A 26047-nucleotide genomic window follows, 5' to 3' on the forward strand; every position below is an offset into this window, starting at 1 on the left:
TTACAAAGAGACCAAGAAAGAGGAAAGAAACAAAAAATTCAGCTAACACATGTGAAGCAATTGCCCATTCCATTACATTAGATTTTCCGTATTGAACACTTTCGGAATTCACCTACTCCGATTCCTAAAGCAACAATTATTTCTTTCTCCCCATATAAACCACAATCCGGCCACCAACTCCATTCTCCACAATTCGTTGCCGACCTTTCTCACAAAAGAAAACTCTAAATTGAGCTTGATGATACTCATGCCACCTCAAATAGATTAAAAAAAAAAAAAAAACACTATTCCAAATATCTGTTGCTAAGGGGCGATGGAGAAAGAGATGATCTACCGACTCGGCACTACGAAAACACATCACACAAACATTTGGGAGAATCATTCCTCTCTTGTGAACGTTGTCCACTGTAAGCATCTTTTTTCTTCCCACAAGCCAAGCCAACTCCACCAACTTGGGCGGAGCGCCATAACGCCAAACTGAAGCTGTGGGGTTGCATTGGCTACCCTTGGAAGACCCACTTAGAGCCTTATACCATGTTTTCATTGGGAAACACTGATATTTTCTTTTAATCCACACCATCTCATCCTGGATTCGCTCTATGCAATAGCATGAAGAGACTAAGTCCTTCGCCTTTATCTCTGACAAATTCCTATGACATGGGGGAGCTTAAATCACTTCCTCACCTCTAAAAGAAAAGCAACAAGCCATCGAAATATTTTCCTACGAGAGATTCTTGCTAGCTTGGAAAAACTTCGATCAATGCCTTCTCACCCAACCAAGCATCCTCGTAAGAACATATTTTCTTTCCATCACTCATGGAAAAGCCCATATTCTTCGTAAACTGTCTCCTTAAAATCGCTATTGATTTCCACACCGATGAAGTCTTATACAAGGATGTCTCCCTTGTCCACCACCCCCCTATTTGAATCCCATACTTTTCAATCACCTCTCTCCATAGATTTTCTTTTTCCGCCCTAAATCTTTAGATCCATTTCCCTAAGAGAGCTATGTTCATTTGCTTTAGCTTCCGGAGACCTGCTCCTTCCTTGAACGGCTTGTATACCTCTTCTGAAGACCCTACCGTAAGAAATCCCACCTTAATTTTTCCAACCTGGATGATCATGATTTTGGACACTTGAAAAGGCACATAAATAGATCAGAAGATTAGACATGGCTGATTTGATTAACGTCAACCAACCGATGATAGAAAGATATCTACTTTTCCCTCTTAAGCTTACCTTCGAATCTCAACTTTGTCCCACGTCCGATTTGTCGGCTTATCTATACAAAGTGGAAGCTCGAGATAAGTAGATGGAAATGAACATGCATGACAACCAAATATATTTGTGAGATTGATAGTTTCTTCCTTTGAAAGTTTGACACCTAAAAGCTAACTCTTGTTTATATTTACCTTCAAACCTGCTATTGCCTCGAAACGTATTATGATCTTCCTCAAGTACTAGTAGTCTACTTTGCTCGCATCTGCTTTATAAAAGAGAATGATATCATCTGCATATTGAAGATATATATATATATATATATATATATATATATATATATATATATATATATATATATATATATATATATATATATATATATATATATATTTGAAGACACAGGGTGTCCCCACCTCTTTTTGAAGTGAGACTAATCCTTGCGGATACACGCAATCACCCACAACCACGTCTATCGGGTAAAGCCAAGGAGGGGAATCGAACCCTCAGCTACAGGGAGCAAACCTACGGTGAAGACCATTCGCCCAAACCTTGTTCACCCTAAAATTGTAAAACAGACCCACTTTTACTCCTTTATCTAGCATCTTGCTTAGAGCCTCAGCCACTGCAACAAACACGTATGAAAATAAAGGATCTCCTTGACACAGGCCTCTGGAGCTCAAAAAATAACCTTTTGGAGATCCATTTACTTGAACCGAGGACAAAGTGGATTTCACACACATTTGTATCCAATTTCTCCATTTTTGCCCAAAACCCAGATGACCTAGCATGTAATCTAGAAAATACCAGTCTACATGATCATACACTGTCTTTATCTCAAGCGTGCAAACTACTCCTTTCCTCCCTTCCCTATGGCAAGCATTAATGCATACATGCCCAATCAAAGCACTATCTGTAATCTGCCTAATTGCTATAAACGCTTCTTGACTTTTTGAGATCACCCCTGCCAACACCTTATGGAACCTGGAAGCTAAAACTTTTGCTAAGATTTTATAAGGGCCCCCAATAAACTTATTGGCGTGAAATTCTTTAAACATTCTGCTCCTTTTTTCGGAATAAGGGCGATGAATATTGCACCTAACTCAGACGCGATGTGACCACATTAGAAAAATTTGTTGATGAAGCCCACCAAATCTGTTTTTACCAACACCCAAAATTTATGAAAGAATGCAATTGGGGAACCATCTAGTCCAGGAGCCTTATCACTACCTAAATCCTCCACTCGTGCTTCAATTTCTTCTTATGAAAACTGATTTTCAAGAGAATCGACCTCTTTACTAAAAATCCGATTATAAGTGTAAGTTTTCAAGTCTCAGCCTCTTCTAATCTTCTTTGGAGATAAAAGTAAATTATGATTGCGACACAAACCTTGAGACTTGTCCTTTAACCTATCACCATCTATCATCGCGCTCGAGATCTTGTTGGTTCTATTCTGGGCACTATCCATAGCGTGGAATAATTTTGTATTTTTATCCCCTTCTTTGAACTAGGTTTGCTTTGATCAAGGTGTTCCGTAACGGTAACGGTGGTTATAATGGCCACCACCGTTACCTTTACGATACGGGGCATAACAGTTGTTACGGCCCTGTAACGGCCGTTATGGTCTCTCTTTTTTATTTTTTATTTATTGAAAAAACCCCCGAAAAACCTATATCTGCCTCGTAATGTGGATTAAAAAGTACGAGACCATTACGGGGCTCTTATGGCCTTTATAGTAGATGTAACGTGCTGTTAAAGGAAATTACGGTCATTTTTTTTCCCATAACGGCTGTTACGGCCGTTACAACCCCGTAACATGTAACGGTTGCTGCCGTTACCTTTATGTAACAGCCTTTATGGCCCCGTAACGGCCTTTACGCACACCATGGCCTTGATTGTTGCTTCCATTTGATTCGTCTTCTCTAAGTCTGGTATTGTACTGTGCACTATAAGTTTCCCTCCAAGCTAATTTCTCTTACGATAATTCCAAGTCCTTGATATCTAAGGCCCGAATATCGAGCAATAAAGAATCTTTCTCCACTTCTTGATACTCGAGTACCTCCACCTTCTAGCTATTAATTTTCTTTTTGAGCATTTCATTTTTTGGAGCAAAGCAAAACTTGACGAACCTTCTAGGGAAAGGGATGACCATCACTTTTTAATCAAACTTGAAAAACCCTCTACCTCTAGCCATGCTAGCTTGAATCTAAAAGGGCATGAGTCTGAATTCTCCTCTTTCGCCTCCAAAGCGATAGGGCAATATGATTAGACATAGGCCATGGAGGGTCTCTTTTATGGACTAGCGGAAACTTCTCCACCCAATCAGAAGAGTTCAAAAACCGGTCTTTCTTGAATTTTGCCACTTTTGATTGTCCATTTGATCAAGTAAATTTCACCTTCCTCATAGGTAGATCTACCATCTCGTTACTTATGATCCAATTGGAAAACTCCAATTTTTTTGTGATGTGACCCGATCCTTTCATCGACCCCACCATAATGAGGCCCCATCGGCTTTTGGTCCGCAACATCCATTTTAGTTTCTTGGAGAGCTAACATTTCAGTTTTGGACTTCTTGCACAAGTCCTTGATTTGCAACCTCTTATCCGAACATGTATGGTTGGTTGGAAGTTGTATGTTTATGAGGGTTGTGGTTGGTGTTTTGGGGTGTAGTCTTGATAAGGCTTACGATTGAGTGTAGGGGTGCTATAGGAATTACGGTTTAGGATTCGGGTTTAAGCAAAGCCGTTAGTTAAGCTTTAATGGGATTAGGGTTAGGGTTCTTGGTAATTAAGGTTGGATTTGGGTAAGTTTAGGTATTTGAGGGTGAATGAGGGTTGCAATTTGGTTATTTGCATTGGTTGAGGTTCCCGGTTGGTTTTTTGTTTTTGTTTGTTTGTTTGTTTTTTTTTTTTTTAACGAACAATGGCTACAATTAGAGTTTTTAATGTAGGAAGGGATGCGATTAGGACCTTAGTTGTAGGATCGTTCTAACTAGCACCGCTCCCGCTTCAACTCCCTGGTTCGAGATCTCACTCTTGCTCCTGCTTCTTACTTATTTATACTTGTTTAAATTTTGAGAGGGACGCTTCCCCACTCCTGCACCCGAATTTGTTGCCGCTTCGCTTCCCTCTTCGTGCAACTAAAGTTAGGGTTTGGGAATGGATTTTGGTTGAGGCTAGGGTTTCGGGTGGATTTAGAGCTAGTCTTATGGTTAGGTTAAGATTTTGGCCTTATGTGTAATGGGCAAATTTTGGAAAAGAAGAAGAAAAAATAATCAAATTCCCAAGAACAACTTGCTTTGGTACCAATTTGATAAAACAATCAAAGATGGAATTCAAATCTTCATGAAGAATAATATTATACTTATGAACTTGAACAAAATTTCCACTACAATGCCTCAAGCTCTCAATCATGCATTAATCACTCTGATAGAAGCAGTCAATAATATATATAAAAAAAGGAAAATTGGGGATAAGTATGTGAGTCTCACCACAAAGAGAGCATATGAGAGTTATCCCATGGTTAAAAGAGTCGCTTTAGAAGTCAATACATATGACCTTATAAAGTTAAAAAGTTGTAAGTGGGAGAGTACACATATTTGGTTGTCTTGTGGTGCACTATATCCTTAGAGACAATGGTGTACCTTTTAGATTTCATTTGTATTTATTTTGAGCTTATCAATTGTAATAAATAATCTATAAGTAAGAGCTACTAGTGGTAGGGGGATATGAAGAAAAATATTCTCTTCTGTTCCCTCTTTTCTTCCTCTGCATGTGTTCGACAATGTAATCTCTTGAGTTTAACATGCTATAGGGACAATACCTTTCTTCTTTCCATTCTCTATCGTTTTTCATTCCCTGTCGAGTGTTGACAACCACCAGAAGTGTTGTCGGATCATCATCGAGCCATTGGAAGTGCCACCAGAACTTCGTCCAACTACCAAAAGTGCTGCTGGATTATCATTCAGCCATTAAAAGTGTTGTTGGAATGTTATCCCACCATCGGAAGTGCTGTTGCATAATACAACTGCCAAAAGAATTTGTCCTTTTGCAAACACCGGAAATTCTCATGAGTCACATCCCAGTCACCGGAAGTGCTTACGATTCAAATCTTAGCCACCATATCCATCAGAAGTGCAGTCAGCCTCTCCCGCGGTCTTCAGAATCATCGGCAAGCTTGGCATGTATGATAACATACTCCAGCTTGAGGGAGTGTTAGGGGCTGTTTGATTTCCGTTTCTTAGGGGTAAATACATGTAAATGTTTTTAATCATTATTTGTATTTCCGCCTGCAAGACTGTCGGCGGAAATAGTACTTGGGTGATCGTGTTTGGTTTCCTTCCATGAGCACCATAAATACAGTCATTACTTACGGGCTGCTGTTTGTTTTCCAACTTGCACATGACCTGCAGGAGCACGATAAGCGACAGGTGGATCACAAACATCACGGTGGGCCCCACCTGGGTGGTCCAGATGATCTTTGGAATCCAAGCCGTTGAAACTATCCTAAGGCCCATTATAATGATCATTTAAAATCCAACCTGTTGATATTGTTAAAAAAACACATGGAAAAAGAGAAAACACAAAATATCAGCACCGTTCTAAGAAGATGAAGAACTGTAGATTGCACCAACTCGTTCTACCTGTTCAAACGAAAAAGGATTAGAAGATGATGATGTCATATGCCGTTGTTATCCAGTAGCTTAGAAAAGTAAAAGACAGGATCACCTACCAGAAACTCAATTCAGGAAAGCTGATGGTTGAAACGGACCACAGAAGTTTTTATAAACATGTAGCGGTTGAAGGTATACTATTTTTGTAGTCATGTGGAACACAAGGTGGATTTCAACCCATCCATCCGCTGTCATAGGTGTTATGATGCCTATGGAAGATAGACGGCGATTTTGCCGAGTGCGGATGGTAGCTGTAACGTATAAAACGGACCATGTGATCTTAGTTTGGCCCACCATACATGTGTTTAGCACAGTCCACACCAACCAGTTTTGCCGTAATAAAGATTTAGGCGTTCAACCCAAAAATGAAGCTTCATAGTGTACCAAGTGGATCACAACACAGAGAAGACCATTATACGCCACTGCCACCATTGAAGGAGATGATAGACCCAACTGTGGACAGCCAAACCGTCCGGGGTCAACCCATGAAATCAGCCTGTAAAATGGATGGATGGTGCGGATCTCCTGTGTTGATCACGGTGGACCCCATGCGGTGCTACGAAATATCCCAGGTGGTCGTTTACATGGTTGATTTCCTTCCGTTTGCAGGAGGGAAAGACATCACTTCACGCCTGTGTATTGCAGTAAATCCTGCAGTAAAATTCAAACGGCGGAAAGTCACTGACAGGGTTAGATACGACAATTTCACCTTTGCTTTGTAAAATCAAACAACCCCTTAGAGTACATAGTTTTTAGGGTACATGCGTAGTGTATTTGAGTGCTGGAGTACACATATATTCAGTTGTCCTATAGTGCACCGTATCCTTGGAAATTGTTGTTGGTGGTCTTTCCGGGGTCGATAGTTATCACATATGTGGCACAGGTGTGACCATGTGGACCACCCTTGGATCTTATATACTTTGTTTTTATGTATGGGGCCTAAGAATGTACTTAGATTTGGTTTAAAGCCCTTGGGTTGTTGCATTGTAAGTGAGAGGGGCATTTTTTTTTTTTAATAATATCATTGTACATCTTTCAGCGATTGCCAAGTGAGATGGGCATTTTCCCCATCTAAGTCGATGGCTCTGCATATAACATCAACAAAACTTGGTGGGGCAAAGTACTTACATTAGGCCACATTTGTAGAAGTCTTTCTTACGGGAAAGAGAAAGTTAAAAGTATTTAACTTCCCCAATACTTATAGAAACTTCAATAGAGTATGAAGACTAAGTGGCTAAAGATGATCAGATTAAAGCATTGTTGTGGAACAGTATGGAACCACATATCAGTGCGAATGTCATCTTCTTCAAGATTGCAAAAGAAATCTAGGAGAACTTGAAGGAGATGTATTTGGGTGAGAAGAACTTGACCCACCTTTATGAATTACTCCAAAATATTCTCCTTTCAGCAGGGAGATAAGATTGAGGCAGAATACTACGTTGCCTTGCGAGGCATATCGGAGGAACTAAATGGTATTAATCGTTGTCGATAGATTATGAGATTATGCGACTACAAAGAGAGGAATTTTGTGTGGCTAAATTCGTCTTTGGCCTCTACCTTGAGTTTAAGCCTGTAAGAGCTCAGATCCTTGGAGGTAGTCGTAAATGTGGCCGCGGTAATCGACCGTGTACACATTGTGGCCTCACCAATCATACAGTTGACACATGTTGGGATCTTGGTGGAAGGCTAGCTTGGGGGATTGAGGTTTGCTCGTCGGATGATGGTTTTAAAGGTCATGGCTCCAAGTTTGTTTTTGCCCATATTGAGTTGAGTATCGCAAGTGACACAATTATTGTCCAAGGAAGAGTATGCCAAGATTTTGAAAGATCGTTCCACTTAGCCTTCATCCTCTACAATTACTTATGCTTGGGTAGGTATAACTTATTTCACTTCTCTGAGTATGTTCATTGGGTAATTGATTCTGGTGCTTCCAATCACAAATTGATAAGCATAGTGTGTCTTAGTTAGTCTAGTCTTCACCCATTTCTTCCGTAACATTAACCGATGGTATTTCACTCGGGTCTATGGGTTGGATATTTTTCCCCATACTCTAACTCTTTCATTATCAACAATATCGTACATTCTTAAGTTTCCTCTGAGTTTATTATTAGAAAGCAAACTAAATCTTTAAATTGTTATGTCAAATTCCATCCATCCCATTGTGAATTTCAGGATCTAAATATGGGGAGGATGATTGGTGGAGGACATGAAATGAATGGGCTCTATTATCTCAATAGTAGAATATCCAGAGTTGAAACTAGATTGTGGTTTGAGGTTTCTCCTCATCAATGGCATTTCAGGCTTGGTCATCCTTAAATAGTTTAAAGAGTCTTGTTCCCTCGTTGTTTTAGCCATCCTTAAATAGTTTAAAAAGTCTTTTCCCCTTTTTGTCTTATGCCTTTAGGCTAGATTGTGAGGCTTGTGAGTTAAGCAACCATTATAGAGTGTCATTCCTTCCTCTCGAGGATAAAATAAGTGATAAAATAGTGTATATTTTGAGGTCAGATAATGCTATGAAACACATATTAAATGACTTTGATTTCTATTTCCTATCCTACGACATCATTCACCAAGCTTCATGTGCTCTCACACCACAATAGAATGGAGTAACAGACAAGGTGTTCCAAAACGGTAACGGTTTATGATATGGGCCGTAACGGCCGTTATGCCTCCTATATTGGCCATTACCACCCTTTTTTATTTTTTGAAAAAACTGTTACAAGACAGTTACGGGACCGTTACGGCCTGTTTTTTCTGTAACGGCCGTTACGGCCGTTTCAACCCTGTAACGCGTAATGGTTATGATCGTTACCGTTATGTGACGGCCGTTACGTAACTGATTTTGAATATGTTGGTAGCAGAGCATAAAAATTGTCATTTGCTTGAGGTCACTAGAGCATTGTTGTTAAATATGAAGGTGCCAGAATTTTTTTTAGAGTGATGAAGTTCTAAGTGCATTTTATTTGATAAATTGGATGCCTTCATCAGTCTTACATGGTTAGTCTCCTTTTTCTGTTCTATACCCCCAACATCAAAATTTTCCATTCCCTCTTAAGGTATTTGTTTGTGTGTGCTTCGTCCGACAAATTTGAACCAAAAGCTATGAAGTGCATGTTTCTTGGTTATTCCTTCACTCAATGGGGTTATAGATGTACAACCGACTTGTAGATGTTATGTGTCAGTTGTTATTACGTTTTTTTAACAACTTCATTCATGGAGAAGGCCTTGTGCATCGTGCAAATCTGCCCCTGTAGGTCTACTCAAGACGTTCCAAAACAGGAGATGGGGTGCCTACCAACATGTCCTCTATCAATCCTTCTATCCCGTCTAAACATCATTCTTTGTAGTCTTTCCCAATGTCTTTGATTGAAGGTGATTTTCCCATTGCTCTTTGTAAGGACATACGTTTTTGTATTCAACATCGTATGTCCAACGTTGTTTCCTTTGATGGCTTATCTCATTTGTTTCGAAAATTTGCTTTGTCTTTGTTGTCCATATTTGTTTCCCACTCTTTCTAGGAAGCTCTTGATAGTGATGAATGGAAGCGAGTTATGGAGGAAGAGATTCCGCTCTTCGTCAAAATAAAACTTAGATAATTGTTGAGTTACCTGCAAGAAAATATTTTGTTGGGTGCCTATGGGTGTACACAGTCAAGGATAACCCTGATGGTTCAATTGACCATTTAAAAGCTTGTCTTGTTGCAAAAGTATATTCTTAAACCTTAGGGGTTGACTACTCAGAGACTTTCTCCCATGTGGCCAAACTTTACTCTATGTTATCATTTCTCTTGTTGCGAATCTTGATTGGATGTTGAGCTTGATGTGAAGAATGCCTTTATTTTTTTTATTTTTTATTTTTTATTTTTTTTTATGGAGAGCTTATTGAAGAAGTTTTTATGGAGCAACGACTTAGCTTTGTTGCTCAGGGGGAGTCTAACAAAGTATGTCTCTTGAAGAAATCGATCTATGGTTTAAAAGTCTCCTTGAACTTGGTTCGATAAATTTAGTAATGTGGTGCTTGAGTTTGGAATGAAGCGTAACTAGGCCAACCATTCTGTCTTTGTGCAACATAGGTAGGTACCATTGTGCTAGTTGCATATGTAGATGACATCATTGTTACCGAAAGTGGCGGTGCTTGTATTTCTGAGTTGAAGAAAATTTTACAGCAGCACTCCTATACCAAAGGTTTAGGTTATCTTCGATATCATTTAGGTATTGAGGTTGCAAGATCAAGGATGGAAACTTATTTGTTGCAACGTAAGTATGTGTTGGATTTGCTGGAAGAGACAAGTCTTCCAGGAGCTAAGCCCGATGAAACTCCCATGATATAAATTAGAAGCTGGATGTAGGTCAAGGAGAATTATTCGATGATCCCGGGAGGTATTGCAAACTTGTTAGAAAACTAATTTACTTGAAGATTACATGACCAGACATCATTTATTCAATCAGTGTCGTTAGTCAGTTCATGCAGGCTACTCATACTTCCCATATGGAGGTTGTTCTTTGCATCTTCGGATATTTAAAAGGAGCACCTAGCCATTGTATTCTCTATAAACAGAATGGGCATGTAGAGAGTACAAGGATATTCAAATGTGGATTGGGCTAGCTTCCCTTCTTACAGATGGTCTACCCCAGGTTATTGTACTTTCATTGGAGGTAATCTAGTTACATGGAAACACAAGAAGTGTAGTTGCACGGTCAAACGTAGAAGCGGAATACAAAGAAATGACCCACACGACATGTGAATTCATTTCGTTGAAGACATTAACGTGCAAACTTGGGTTCATGGTTGATACACCTATGAGATTGTATTGTGATAATCAAGTTGTGACTCACGTTGCAAATAATACAGTCTACCAAGAAAGTACGAGCCGAGCCGCATTGAAGTAGATTGCACTTCATCAACAAGGTGTGCAAAAACGGTTATGTATCGGCCGTAACAACGGATACGTAATGGGTCCGAAAAGGGGACCCTTAGCTTTTTGGATGGTAATGGCTGTTACAAGGCCGTAACGGTCGTTATAGGGCATAACGGTTGTTATGGTCCTGTAACAGTTGTTACGCACAACAACGTTAAAGAAAAAGGGGGCAAAAGAAAAAAAAAAAAAACCCTTTTCTTTTCTTTTCTTCTTGGGTTGCTGTAGTGCTCTTCTTCTTCTTTCTTCCCCGTGGTGCGGTCCTCTCTCTCCCTCTTTTTTTTTTTTTTTTCCAATTCCCTCTCTTTAGAAAAAACAAATGGATTGTGTGGCTGTTTCACAACCACACACTTACTTTTTATTTTTAATTTTTGTTTAAAATACTCTGCAACATGTGAAGCTCAGTGCGCTCGCACTGTTTTGCTGCGTGGGGCCCACCTTGATTTATGTGTGGTATATCCATGCCGTCCGTCCATCAGTTTTTCCTATTCATTTTAGGGCACGGTCCCTAAAATGAAGGGATCCAAATCTCAAGTGGACCCCACAGTAAGGATTGAATGCCACCGTTAAAATCTTCCTAGGGCCCACTATAATGTTTATTTGCCATTGAACCTGTTGATAAGGTCACATAGACCTAGATGAAGGGAGAACCCAAATAACAACTTGATCCAAAAAATAAAAATAAAAAATTAGTCCCAATAAATTTTTAATGGTGGGAATTCAACCCTACTGCGTGGTCAACGGTCCACTTGAGATTTGGATCTGCCTCATTTTTTGGACCTGCCCTAAAATGAGTTGGCAAAAAGGATGGACCGCATGGATATGTAATAAATGCACTGAGGTAGGCTCCACATTTAAGGCGTCACTCACTAGTGGTCCACTCGAGGTTTAGATCTACCTGAATTTTTGGACCATGCCTTAAAATGACTTGGCAACACAAATTGACAGCATGGATATACAAATACATTGAGGTGGCCCGCCTCACCCACTAGTAGTTCACCTAAGATATGAATTTGCCTCATTTTTGGACCATGCCCTAAAGTGAGTTGGCAAAATGGATGGACGATAGGATATATAATACATACATTGAGTGGGCCTCACATACATGGCCCTAAAAAATTGTACGTGAGGCATATATCAACTCAAAATTAACCGATTAAATTTTGCGACTATTGTTGCCAAGTCACAATCCTAAAATTAAGTTGTTTGAACAATTTTCACCATTAATTTGCAGACATTTTTTTTTTTTTTTTTGAAATAGGACCATTTGATATTTTTCATTCTTCACTGTCCAATAAATGGTCACCAATCCATCAATGGAAGAAGTGCCAATAGATTGCGTTAATTTGAGACCGATTTGGCGCATCGAAGGTCCCCCAAATTGGCAACACAATACCCAAATTTAATTTTAATTTTTCTTAAGGTTTTTGGGGGGAAATGATATCAAATTGTTTGGTGTATGAATTACATAATATGACATAAGAGCCCCTAGACTCTGTATATTGAAATGAAATGTATGAGAGTGCAAAGTATGTAATACACCATTACTATAAATAATGGTAAAATCTGCAAATATGAGATGTTTTGGTATTACATTCATTATAATAAATTTATTGATATTATATAGTTAGAAAATTAAATATAAAAGGTTGCAGTCAATTCCAGTTTGTCAAGTTCATAAATCCATCAGACAACCTGATATACCATTCTCACCCAAGATTGGACCGTTACATTAACCACAAACAATATTTACAAATTTCTGGATTTTTTGATTTTTGATTTTTTTCCAGATTTTTTGGTGCAAAAAAAAAAAAAAGAAAAAAAGAAAAAAGAAAAGAAAAAGAAAAGACTGACACAAGGGCATATCGCCTGTTACGCCTCCTGTAATGCCTGTTATACCGATTCAGTGTATCTTTAACGGCGGGTACTGTTACGCTCACCATTACCGTTACGGAACACCATGTTCATTGGAGAGTAGGTCATTGGCAAGGGAATATGTATGTCATTCGTCAAGTCGCAAGACTAGGTGGTAGGCATGTTTACGAAGGCTATAAGTTGTGCTCATCTAGATTGATTCTTTGTCAAGCTGGGCATACATGGTATATTTGCTCCAGTTTGAGGGGGAGTGTTGTTGATGGTCTTTTTGGGGTCCTCTCATGTCATGTATGTGTCACACGTGTGACTGTGTGGACCACCATTGGATCTCAAATATTTTCTTTTAATGTATGACGCCTAACCATGTATTTAGATTTGGTTTTAAGCCCACCGAGTGTTGCATTGTAAGTGAGAGGGGCATTCTTGTCATTGTACATCTTTTTGTGATTGCCATTGTTTAAGCAGCTAATGCTTTCCTATTCTTTTCTTCACCTTTGTAATGGTTTATCTTTTGATATCTCATTTCCATTTATTTTGATAACAAATGGTCTATTAATGAGAGCTAATAGAGGGAGAGAGATGAAGAAAAATATTTTCTTCTCTTCTCTGTTTTCTTCCTCTCCAGGTTTTCCGCAATATGGTCTCTTGAGTTCAACAGAAGTAAAACCAGACTCTATTAAATTTTTAATGCGTTTCATTAAAAGTTAGGCAGAAGTAATCCCTCTAGTTATTTCGCTCCTTTAGAAACATGAACATTTGTCTCAAGAGATTGAATATACTTATTGTGTAATTAAAATTTTTACTCTCTTTGAAAATGTGCTCTATACTTTTTATCAATGTGCAGTAAATACAGTTTTGGGACTTGAACAAGGCAAAGAATGCATTATAGTTGGGACTTTGTACAAGCATATGAAGCTCAAGCCTTCCATTCTAGATGAATACTCCAAGGAGGTATGGTGGTCATTTTCCAAGGGTCATCTGAATTGAATTTCTTCTATAATTGTGATTTCTATTTAGAGGAAAACACTTTTCCTTCCATTCTAATAGTACATACACTTGCAGAGATCTGCAGTCCCTCTTGTTCATCCTCACAATTTCATGCATCCTGATGATCACCTTATTTTAGAAGATGAGAGTGGAAGAGTTAAACTTGCAGGTGATGTGCTTGCCCCATCTGCATTTGTCACAGGTATGTATATCATGGGGCTTTCACTGTTTGATGCCCTTAAATGATGGAAACTTAATTTCTTGATCAGATACTATTGAAAGCATCTTACCAATGTGGTATGCTATGTGTTTATTCGCAACAATAGGTATTGTAGTGGCTCTTCATGGAAAAGAAACTGGTGATGGTGACTTTTTGGTTCAAGATATTCTGGAAGCCAGTTTGCCACCCCAGATACCGCTGGCACTGGGGTCAAGTAATGTCCCACCACCATACCTTCTACTTATGTGATTTCTTTTCTTGAATATGTTTATGCATGTGCTTCTGATGTGCATTATTCTCTTTGGGTATACAAAGAGAAGTTAATCTTGTGATTGTTGGTATGCTTTTGATGGTGTGGTGAAGTGCTGTGTCATCTCAAGCATTATCAGGCTCTTTCCTCTTTCTGGAATTTGTATGGATTTCATATGCTGATTTTTCACTTGCTACTAGAGCTATTATTTTTTCCTGGGAGAACTCCAGCAACTACATCACTGTTAGTATTCCATAATCTGCCCATAGTTGCATCTTACTCGCAACTCCGCAACTGTGGTCAAGATTCCAAGCTTGACCTAAAGGATAAAAATGATTGGTTAATTTTTTTGCATTTATAGTTATGATTCATGCCTTACGTGGAATGTTAACAGCATGCTTGAGGTGGAAGAGAATTATTAAAAGATATAGGATTTTTTATTTTTTATTGTTTGGAAGGCAAAAGATATAGGATTATTTTATATGGAGAGCACCTAAATATCATGCTTAAAACAAGGCTGAGGCACTCCTAAATGAGGCAATCTCAGCTGGGGCTGAAGGAATACATATCCCTCTCCTCTCTTCATCGTTGTTGTCTTTGTTATGTATTTTCCAGGTAATTTATGTATTCCTTTCCTCTCTGTTAGCTTTAACCATGTTAAGATTGATACATCAGTTCCATTTTTCTAAAAGCTGTTGGATGTCGATTTTAAGTTTTCCATTTGAGAGAAGGATGAGTTGTCACCTTGATTTCGACAATTATAACGCCATTATCATCATAGGTCGTCCCAATTTTTATTTTTATTTTTATTACTTTTTGTCCTTTTCTTTTTGTGAAGAGTGCTACCAGCTATTTAGCTATTTTATGGTTTGGCTTCGACAACTATATCGTGCAAAGGCATAAATAAGAAGTAAAAAAAAAGGATTGCAGTTTTTTGATTGATCATCATCATCATCATCATCTAAGCCTTATCCCAACTAATTGGAGTCGGCTATATGAATCCTTTTCCGCCATTCGACTCTATCAAGGGTCATACTTTAAGTTAAGAGCTGGTTCATCAGTCTTTTCTTACTACCTCCACATGTCCCTTTGTGCCTTCCCACCTTGCCCGGTGCATTGGTCTCTACTGCACCTGATCATAGATCACTCATGATTGATCTGAGAGTGTGTATGTGTGTGTGTGTATATATATATATATATTTGATGAGGACATTAGAGCTTCTTTTAGAGTTTATCAAAGATGGAGGAGAGCTACCCCAGTTTCGTTATGGCTAGATGATCATTACATGGGGTCTAGTTGGCCCAATTAAGTACTTAGCCTTGTTGAAGACCCTACGTGCATGATCGTTCATTTTTGAAGACCCTACATTAGGAAGATGCATGTGCATTGCTTAGTTGGGAGTGTTGGATCACTGAATTTCACACGTGGACCGTTGGATTGTGACTATGGATCATCTTGATTGTGGACCCATTGGACATGATGGAGCCATTGGGATGGCATAGTTTAGTTATTTTGTTTATTTATTTTAGGTATTTTGGTTTATTTTATAATTTAGTTGAAATAAGGGTATTTTTGTAAAAAAAAGAAACCCCAAAAAAGACTATTAAAGAGTTGGGTGTGTGAAGCCCTAGGGAGAGATGGACAATAAAATTTTCTTCTTTGTTGCCTTGTGCAAAGAAAAAGCCTCATGTGATTGGAGTTTGGTGTGAGGCCATGGAGTGATTCCGACTATCTTCTCTTCAAGGTATTTTTTTTTTCACTTTTCTCTTCTTTCCCCTTTCTATTTTCTTTCTTTTTCATTTATTTCCTCCCAAATCCCATCCCCACCATCCCCCAAACCCTCTAGACCTAAACGCAACCCAACTGTACAGACCACCCCCTTGTCTGTACGGCTAGCCCCATTCCTCATTCTCTCCCTCTTTTTGGCCCTTGAACCTTCCCCTTTAAAACCCTATAACCCTAGAAACTAGAATTCCAAACCCCAATCTCCCAAATTCCGTAAACCTTAAATCTCCAAACCCTAATTCTATCAACCCCTAAGAAAGCGCATGTGAATCCTCAAATTTATATCGAATCCTATGCTAGATGGAAGTTCTACCTTCCATTGGGTTGTTTCCGATCGATAATATTAAGATCCATTTGCGGGATCGTGATGTGGCCTTGAATTTGAGCATAGTCGATTACTTGATCTCTTTGGATTTGTAATAGATTGACAATGTTTTATATTTTGATTTACTCTAATAATCCTTTTATTAATTCATTCACATAATTATAATTTAGGCTATTTGTCGTACATCAAATTTTGGTATTAGAGCCTAGGGTTCAACATAGGGTTAGTGTCGTCCTCAAATTAGGGGAGGGTTTTTATAGTGTATTTAGGGTAGGTTTTCATATTGCCGAGTTTAAGGTTAGCAATCTCTCCATTTTCATCACATTGCATATAAACTATTTAGTTCTTAGGTTTCTCATCAGATCCGCAGTTTATGCCCACTCGATATGGTCTTGGTTTTGGTGTACACCCAACAATGAGTTTAGAACAACTTATTGAGGCTATCAATGCCATGAATAATCGTCTTGCGACCCTTAAGGCCCAAGGTATGACCACCAACAACCAACTTACAATGACTAACACTCGCATAACCCAGTTAGAAGTTTTCCTCCAGGCAACCCGTGACAATGGGGAAGATGACCAATCTCAGGCAGGAGGTGAAGTTGGAGGAAACCAAGTTGGAGGATGTAGGAGGGCTCATGGCTGAGGTAATGGTCGTGGGGTGCGACCTAGCCACCCCTTGGAGAATATTGAGACCACCATGATCCTTATGAGCGATTAATGAAGAGTGTGAAGATTGAGGCCCCGAGTTATGATGGCCGCTTGGACCCCAAGGACTTCCTCGATTGGCTTTTGGACATGGATCATTGTTTTGAGCGGTATGATATGTCTAATCATTGTCGGGTGAGGTTTGCTAAGATGAAGTTGGTGGGCTAAGCCAAGTTGTTTTAGACGAATGCCGAGCGGAAGGTGGAGAGGTTTGGAGATGACCCAGTCTCACTGTGGGTAGAGATGAAAGAGAAGTACCTTCCACTCTCTAACCGCCAGAAACTTTTGGATCAGTGGCAAACCCATCGGCAGGGATCAATGCCCATGGCTGATTACATCGCCAAGTTTGATTAATATATATGATGCGTTATAACATCGAGGACCCATTCGTGACCCTTTCTCGTTTCAGAATGGGCCTCCAATTCGAACTTTAGCATGATGATAAGTGCATAATATTGCATATTTAACATCAAATTTGCATACTTCTCCCTTTCATTTGAATGGTAAACTGGCTCGATTAGATGATTTTTTAGTATGCAGAAAAATTTGGAAATCCGAGAGAATCCGAGCTAATAATGAAGAATTAAAGCCCAAAGGAGATGAAGGTGGAATTGAAGAATTGAAGAAGTGAAGTTGAAACTCAATGAAGAAGCAACAAACTTTCCATGGAAGAGATTGTCGAGCAAGAGCTGCACTGCAAGACAAGACAGAGATTTTCGATCAATCGACAACATTTTTGATTCGATCGAGAGACCATCGATCGATGTCGATTGATTGAGAAAACTTTGGAATTTTGAATTTGCTCGCTGGACAGTTTTGGACATGTTCGATTCGATTGACCAGGAGGTTTTTATCGATCAAAGGATATCGATTGGTTTCGATCGATTGAAGGTATCGATCGACGGTGCACAAAAAGTTGTGTAAGCATGAAGATTTCAAAGTCCGTGGAAGCAAAAGCTATATAAGGAGGTTTCTAGACGTGATTAGAGCATACCTAAGGTTCCAATGAGAGAGAAAGCGAAGGTGGAGCTCTAGCTCTATCTTCTTTGACTTCTAGTTTTTCTTCTTCTTCTTCTAGTTCTAGTTTGTTTGTTTGTTTGATTGTTTGTTTTTTTTTTTTTTTTCAATAATGTTTTTCTTTCCTTTTGAGATTAGTTTGTTAGCTATGCTTGGCTAATCTCTTAGCTAAGGCTAAGGGGTGAACCTTTTGGTGGATTCTTATTGTTAATTCGTTTTTAATTCAAGGATTATGTTTTGATTGATGAATTGAAATTATTTTAATTAAATTCTTAGTATTGGTGAAAGTTTTGATCTATAAAATCCCTTGATCTGTTGTTAACTCCAGGTACAATAGATGCTTGGAATTCCCCATGATCAATTACTTAGTTCTTCATGAGAAATCGATCATTTGAGATTCATGCCTTGATTGGATGTTCTAGATTAGTTTAACTGTTTCATTTTCCGATTGGAAGGAATCCTTATTTAATTCCACTTGAATTATTGTGTTGAATTGATGAATTAATGTTAAGGATTTATTAAAAGTGGATCCCTAGTGCCTTAGTTGTCATTTATTATTGCCTTCTTCGCAATTTCCAATTCGCCATAACGGGAAAACCTAGATTTTCATTGCTTTCTAGTAGTGTTCTTACCATACAGTCCCTGTTGATCGACTTCGGTCTTACTAAGTATACTTCGCAAACCCGCACTTGGGTTAGCGTAGATCATGTGAGCTCATTTCTCTTGACATCAGCACCTTAGAGCATGCCTTTCAAGTGGTGCAAGAACTTGAGCGGTGTCTAAAATCGCAATTCGTGAGCCGATTCGGCTCTCGTGAATCTAATGCTAAGACCACTCCTTAGGGAGCTAAGCCTAGTTTTGGGAGTCATTCTAGAGCCCCTATTAGTACTCAATCCATCAATAGGGATGTGAATGATAAAAATCTAGCTAGTACCATCTCTAGGGGAGGTGAGCAAACACGGTGTTTCTACTGGCAAGGATATGGTCATTTCGCATACTAGTGCCCTACGAAAGAGCAAAATAAGACCCTCAGAATTGGATAGTTTGATGAGGATGCGAATGATCGGGGCGATTGCGAAGAATGAGAATATCAAACCAAGATTAGCGCCAGTGATGAAGAAGATGGAGGAGTTGAGATTGTGCCACTTGCAGTTGTCGGACGTGCCTTAGCCCAGGGCAAAGAGAGTGATGATTGACACATGAATTCAATTTTCCACATGTCAACTGTGGTGATAAGAACTGCAAGGTGATAGTGGTAGTTGCACCAATGTGGTCTCTACTAGCACCATATCTCCTTTGGATTTGAAACCCGTTCCTCACCAACCCTATTGAGTTGCATGAGTTGATGCGTCCTCGATACTGGTTTCTCAGCGGTGTCTTATCCCATTCAGTTTGCTTCCTACAAAGACACGTTATGGTGTGATGTTTTGCATACGGATGTAGGCTACATCATCTTGGGCAAACCTTGGCTTTATGATCGTGATGTGACACTATTTGGCTGTTTGAATACGTGTTTATTTATGTACGAAGGTAAGAGAATAAAGCTAAATCCTCTTCCGCCCAAAAGCACCCTGGAGAACGAGGACGTTAAATAGGGTGATCCAAAAGATGTGAGGAAGTCTCAAATTGAGTCTCTTCACATAATAAACGCCAAAGAGTTTGAAAGGGAGACTAAGTCTGATTCGATGGTGTATGCCCTCGTGGCAAGAGAGGTCACACCCGAGGTTAGCGTAGAATTGCCACCTGAGTGATTTCGGTGTTGGAGGAGTTTAGCGATGCTTTCCCAAAGGACCTACTAGATGAACTTCCACCCATGCGGGACATTTAGTATGTCATAAATCTTGTCTTTGGGTTGATTCTACCAAACCTTTCTTTCTTTTAGAACCTCGCGGAGCATGTGGAGTTAAAGAAGCAAGTTGATGAGCTTCTTAGAAAAGGTTTTATTCAGGAGAGTTTGAGTCCAGGTGCTGTGCCAGCCCTCCTCACGCCTAAGAAAGATGACACTTGGTGCATGTGCGTGGACAGTCGGGCCATCAACAAGATCACGGTCAAGTATTGGTTTCGTATACTGTGTCTTGACGACATATTGGATATGATGGTCAATGCCACAATCTTTTCCAAGATTGGCCTCAAAAGTGGGTATCATCAGATACGTTTTCGCTCAGGAGATGAATGGAAGACAACCTTCAAGACGAAGGTTGGGCTATATGAGTAGCTAGTCATGCCTTTTGGCTTGGCTAACGCTCTGAGTACATTCATGAGAGTAATGACCCAGGTGTTGAGGCCCTTAATGGGCAATTTCCCGGTGGTATATTTCGATGACATTCTTATTTATAATACCTCCAAGGAACAACATCACCATTTAAGGCAAAATTGTGGGATCCTTAGAACGGAGAAGTTATATGGCAACCTAAAGAAGTGTTCATTCATGTCTTATAAAGTTATTTTTTTAAAAGGTTTCATTGTTTCATCTGAGAGCATGTTTGTGGATCTTGAGAAAGTCAAGGCTATAGTAAGTTGGCCTGAACCGCAAAACATTCATGGGTGTGTAACTTCAACCGTTTAACCACTTTTTATAGGTGGTTTATTCGAGGCTTTAGTTCCATTATGGCTCCCATCACGGATTGCATTAAGAAGGGGGAGTTGAATGAGGCAAAGCAACGATACTCTACCCATGACAAGGAATTCTACGCAGTAGTCCAATCCTTGTGACATTGGCAACATTACCTACTACCACAAGAGTTCATTTTGTTTTCCAACTACGAGGCTTTGTGATAACTCAACTCCTAAAAAAAATTAAACCCAAGGCATGCCAAGTGGGTTGAGTTTCTCCAAAAGTACACCTTCGTTCAGAAACATAAGGCCAGGTTTGAGAACAAACCTGGCGGTGCCCTTAGTTGTCAAGTGGCACTACTCCAATCCATGAACATGGAAGTCATTGGGTTGTAACAATTGAAGGGAGAATATTTTGCATGCCCAGATTTTGGAATAGTGTACATGCTACTTTTGGATGACCAGTCGAGGAGTGATAGTGGATTTGTCATAATCGATGAGTTTTTATTTAAAGGTGATAGACTCCGCATTTCCTGCACCTCCCTATTTGATTTTCTAGTTTGGGAGCTTCATGTTGGAGGAGTAACCAGTCATTTGGGTAAAGATAAGATTATTGCCCATGTCAAGGATATATTTTATTGGCCTAGTCTTAAGTGAGACGTTGCCCAAAAATTATTGGGCAATGTACGACTTGTCAGTTGGCAAAGCAGAAAAGGTAAAACATCGAATTATCTATTAGTATGGATTTTGTGCTTGGGCTACCCAAGACAATTATAAAGCACGATTTCATCCTTGTGGTGGTGGACCGTTTTTCGAAAATCGCCCATTTTCTCCCATGTTCCAAAATGTCTAATACCCCTCCAACATGCCTGGCTTTTCTTTGGAGAGGTGGTTCGGTTGCATGGTTTGCCAAAAGACGTGTCTGATAGAGATGTGAGATTCATGGGTTATTTTTGGAAGACACTTTGGCACATGATGGGTACGAGACTCTAGTTCTCGTCAGCATACCATTCCCAACTTGACGGTCAAACAAAAGTGGTTAATCAAAGCTTAGGAAACCTGATGTCTTGTGGGTGATCATGTTAGGACTTGGGATTCAGTTTACTAGTCGTAGAGTTTGCTTATAACAATTCAGTCAATGGGTCAATAGGCATGAGTCCTTTTGAAGTAGTTCATAGTTATAAACTTAGGAAGCCTATAATTCTCATTCCTATATCAGTCTCCCATTGGCCATTAGAGTCTATAGATGCATTTGCATAGTGCATTCATGATTTGCACGTCGAAATTAAGAAACAGATTAATGTGAGCAATGAAAAGTACAAAATATTTGCTGACTTTGTTTCGACAAGAAATAAAGTATTGCAGATTGGAATGCTTACATTCAATAATAACAAAGGTGCATTGAAGAACAAACATCGTCACATATTTTACTAATTTTGAATTCGTATTACATTCCTCATGTTTCCCTTGATTTCGAAACAAAGTACGTTTCGTCAATGTAATGAAAAGACAGGAAAGCAATTCAATAGTGATTTCGTCAGCATTTCGGCTTATGAAGTGTCCGTCGCAATGACAGAGGAGTTGTGTAGGTTTGAGACCCTTGTTCTGCACTGATGTGCTCAAAATATAAGTATAAAAGGCTAGTTCGCGGGAAATTCCGGGTCTCGCGGAAGATACCGTCAAGTATTCGACATATGTGTATATGAGCAGGGTTGTTGCGTGGTCGCGCAAACAGTCCCTGTTGCGTGGCCGTGCAACAAGGCTTTCTCCCACTTTTTCTTGCTTCTCCTTCTTCATGCTTCTTGCTTCTCCTATGTCGCGTCGCGAGATACCTGCAGACTATCGCAGCGAACTCTTGAAGATTCTTTGAAATTCCTCTGACTTCTCTGGAGCTCCTCACTTTGTGACTGAATGAAATAATAAGGGGAGGGGTATTTATAGGCCTCCACACGTGTGAGCAAAGAATTTCTCACAACGGAGATCAGTTGCGCGGTCGCGCATCACACTCCTATTGCACGGTCGCGCAACAAGCTCTCTACCTAATCCGGTCAGTTCCCCCTCAATACAGACCCATCTTCATATTTGTTACGCTTTGTTTGTATATTTTTTTATGCTCCAACAGACTCGTCATAAGTTTAAACAATTTTAGGTAGGAGATTATGTGATGGTTCAAACAAGGGTAGAATGGTTTCCGCAAGCGGTTGTGAAGAAATTACAAGCCTGTAGTGTAGGACCTTATAAGATATTGAAAAGATAGGGCTCCAATGTGTATGTTGTAGATCTTCCACCTGATGTGGGCATTAGTTCTACATTCAGTGTAGAAGATCTTCTGTCTTACAAGGGTCCGGACTATTCTTCCCAGATGGTGGTGCTTCCGACTTGCCCGATCTGCCACACCACCCATGGTCCTTGCTAAACTATTCTCACTAGCCTTTGCCTTCTTTACCATCCATACCTGCTAGAAGAGGAGATTGAATGTATCTTGGATGAACAAGTGGTTTCTACTAGACACAAATGATTCCAGACGTGTATTGTGAAGTGGAAGAACATGACAAAGTTAGATAGTACGTGGCAAGGTGTACCATTGCGGTAATGGTGGGTGTAATGGTCCCCACTGTTACCAATACGGTTATGGCCCATACGGCTGATATGGGCCCTGTAACGGTTAAGGTTTTTTTTTTTTTTTTTGGAAATAAAAAAAATCTGAAAAAATATTCAGGAAATCTGAAAAATTCTAAATATTCCAAATATGCATTCATTTATGATTTTGAACATGTTTTGTATAAACGATCCACTATTTGGTGAGAAAGTTGTATCGGGCTGTTCGATGAATTTATGAACCCGACAACCTGGAATTGACGACAAAACTCATAGATTTAATTTTCTAACTATCAAATATCAATGATAGATATATTATAATGAATGTAATATCAAAATATCTCACGTGTGTAGGTGTTTGCAATTATTTTTCATAATTTATTCTATATTACATACCTACGGAGTGAGGACTTTCATAAATGACAATGTTCATTATGTTTTAAAGTCTTCAACATGTCAGAGACTTCTCCTATCCTGTGATTCCTATCCCGTCATCCTCGAGTCAAGATATATATATATATATATATATATATATATATATATATATATAGAGAGAGAGAGAGAGAGAGAGAGAGAGAGAGAGAGAGAGAGAGAGAGAGCAGTGGTCTCCTACGAACAATACCGCACGAGATTTCGTGCGCACTAAGGCATTCACATAAGCCGTAAGAGACTTCATGCACATCGAGGCCAGCTTACTGGCTTGTAGGCTAGGGGTGGGCCCAACACAATAATATCGTGAAATCTACTATGACCACAAGGTTTGTGATGAAAATTTAGCCACATAATTCAAAACCCAGGTAGACTCATGATTTAGGTGGGGCCACAATAAAGGAAAAAGTGGGAGAAGGGAATACTTACCGTTGAATTTTTAAAGGGCCCCACCGTGATGCACTCCAACCATTGCCTGTCTCATGAATAGTCATGCATGGTTATAAAAAATTAGGCACATATATAATTTATGTGGGCTACAACTAGTGAATTAATTTGGATGGTAAGCATCCTCCCACACTATTTCCATTAATGTGCCCTACCTAAATTAGGGATCATGCTGATGTTTGATCCCTACTGATAATTTTTTATCACCCACCTCATGGCTGGAGTGGATTTCACATACACATCGAGGTGAGCATCCTCAACACATCCTATTGGCATAGGATGGCAGGACTAGCAGGATGTGGATTCCATTATGCATGTGAATGTCTACCATTAAAAATTGTAAAGGGCCACGTAAGTTTTGGATCGAGCTTATAATTGTTTTTTTTTCCCTTCATCTATGTCTTTAAGATCTTACTATCAGGTTGGATGACAAATAAACATCACTGCGGGATCTAGAAAGGTTTCAGTAGTGGAAATCATTATCCCCACCGTTTCCTGTGGTATGATCCACGTGATCTTTGGATATGCTTCAATTTCGGGCTCAACCCCTTAAATTAGATGAAAAAAATGGATGGACGACATGGATAGACCACATGCATTCAAGGTGGTCCCAAATGAGTTTACTTAGTAAAATAAGAGTGTACTGAGTAACTTAGTACGCAATCCAATTTCGCCAATACGGACCTTGTTATTGGTTGTGCTAGCTCGTGGCCCGCACAATGATCCATGTGTTTTATCTAAGTCTATCCACTTTGCTAGTTCATTTTATGACATGAGCTCAAAAAATGAGTTAGATCCAATCTAAGGTGGAACACACCACAGAAAACAATGGTGATTAAATGCCGACCATTAAAAACTTCCTAGGGTCCACTATAACGTTTATTTGATATCCAACTTGTTGATTATGTCATACAGACTTGGATGAAGGGAAACACAAATATCAAGCTTATTCTAAAACTTTTGTAGCCCTTAAAATTCTTTTAATGGTGGGCATTCAATAACTACATTTTCATGTGGTGTGGTCACATCAATAGTACATACGTATAAATTTTTCATTACCGTGCATGAATTTTAACAAGCCAGATAATGGTTGGAATGGATGTCACAAATGAATCACGGTGGGGTCCACCCTCAACCTACTGTCTAAGTAAGCCGGCCTTTGTGCCCACGAAGTCTCATGCGGCACGGTTCGTAGGAGACCACTGCTCTCTCTCTCTCTCTCTCTATATATATATATATATATATATATATGTTAGTAGTGTCTGATATACTCCCCTGCAACTTGATTGGTTGTCAGGGGAGTTATTTTAAGTACAAGTTCGGCAGTGTCAAGTGTGTGCTTGCTTGGTGAATGTGTGGGTAATGGACTAATGGGTATATAGAAATACATACCATAATAAAAATATATACTTACCATATTAAAATTCACGAGTCACCACCAAAATGAAAATATGCTTTGTTGTGGTTGCTTGACCTCCACGTCATCGTCATCATCAGGCAGCGGCTATGGAATAGGTGTTACATATCCATAATATCCAGGGATAGAGGGAAAGGCTAGGTTAACGAAACCAGAGCACGACTGACCTGACTAGGCAACGACTTCGATGCCGAGTAAGGATATCCACCAATGCTCGTCCAGTAGCCGTACTGGTGCTCGTACTCAGGCTGTTGAGGATTTTGAGATTGAGAATGTGTATGTGATGAGTAACTTGGATTTGGATTTGAATATCTATAATCATATGGACATGGATTGGGAGGACTACTCCAACATGAATGTGATGGAACATGCTATGTATAACTATAATCCCATTGGCCTTAAGAATATCCATCATAATGCCCGGGACCATGGGCTTGCTGATGTTTGGACCTCCCGGTGCACCACTAGACCTAGCTTCCTCTTGCTGGTTGTATTGTGACTCAGTACACTCATAAGTCCGACCTTGTGTACCCTGTCGATGTTCATCGGCCTCGCGATCTGTAGACAACTCTATGGTGTGTTGATCAACACCAGAAGTGGGACCAATATTAGGGGCGTCATCACCACCAC

The 26047-nt window shown here is 39.5% G+C and overlaps 1 protein-coding gene and 1 long non-coding RNA gene across 3 annotated transcripts in view; both read left to right on the plus strand.

Annotated features, from left to right (window-relative positions):
• LOC131243128 (DNA polymerase delta small subunit) overlaps positions 1-26047 on the plus strand; it is a 50925-nt gene that overhangs the window by 3826 nt on the left and 21052 nt on the right. For both annotated transcript variants that reach the window (XM_058242242.1, XM_058242243.1), the window contains exons 3-5: positions 13525-13631; positions 13743-13869; positions 13994-14101. In XM_058242242.1, coding sequence (XP_058098225.1) covers positions 13525-13631; positions 13743-13869; positions 13994-14101 — 342 coding nt within the window. The remainder of the gene's footprint in view (positions 1-13524; positions 13632-13742; positions 13870-13993; positions 14102-26047) is intronic.
• LOC131243129 (uncharacterized) lies at positions 2947-6895 on the plus strand. Its single transcript, XR_009169887.1, has 2 exons — positions 2947-5429; positions 6640-6895. It is a non-coding gene; the product is annotated as an uncharacterized LOC131243129 (long non-coding RNA).

The sequence above is a fragment of the Magnolia sinica genome, chromosome 4, assembly GCF_029962835.1.
Source record: "Magnolia sinica isolate HGM2019 chromosome 4, MsV1, whole genome shotgun sequence".
NCBI classification, from domain to species: domain Eukaryota; kingdom Viridiplantae; phylum Streptophyta; class Magnoliopsida; order Magnoliales; family Magnoliaceae; genus Magnolia; species Magnolia sinica.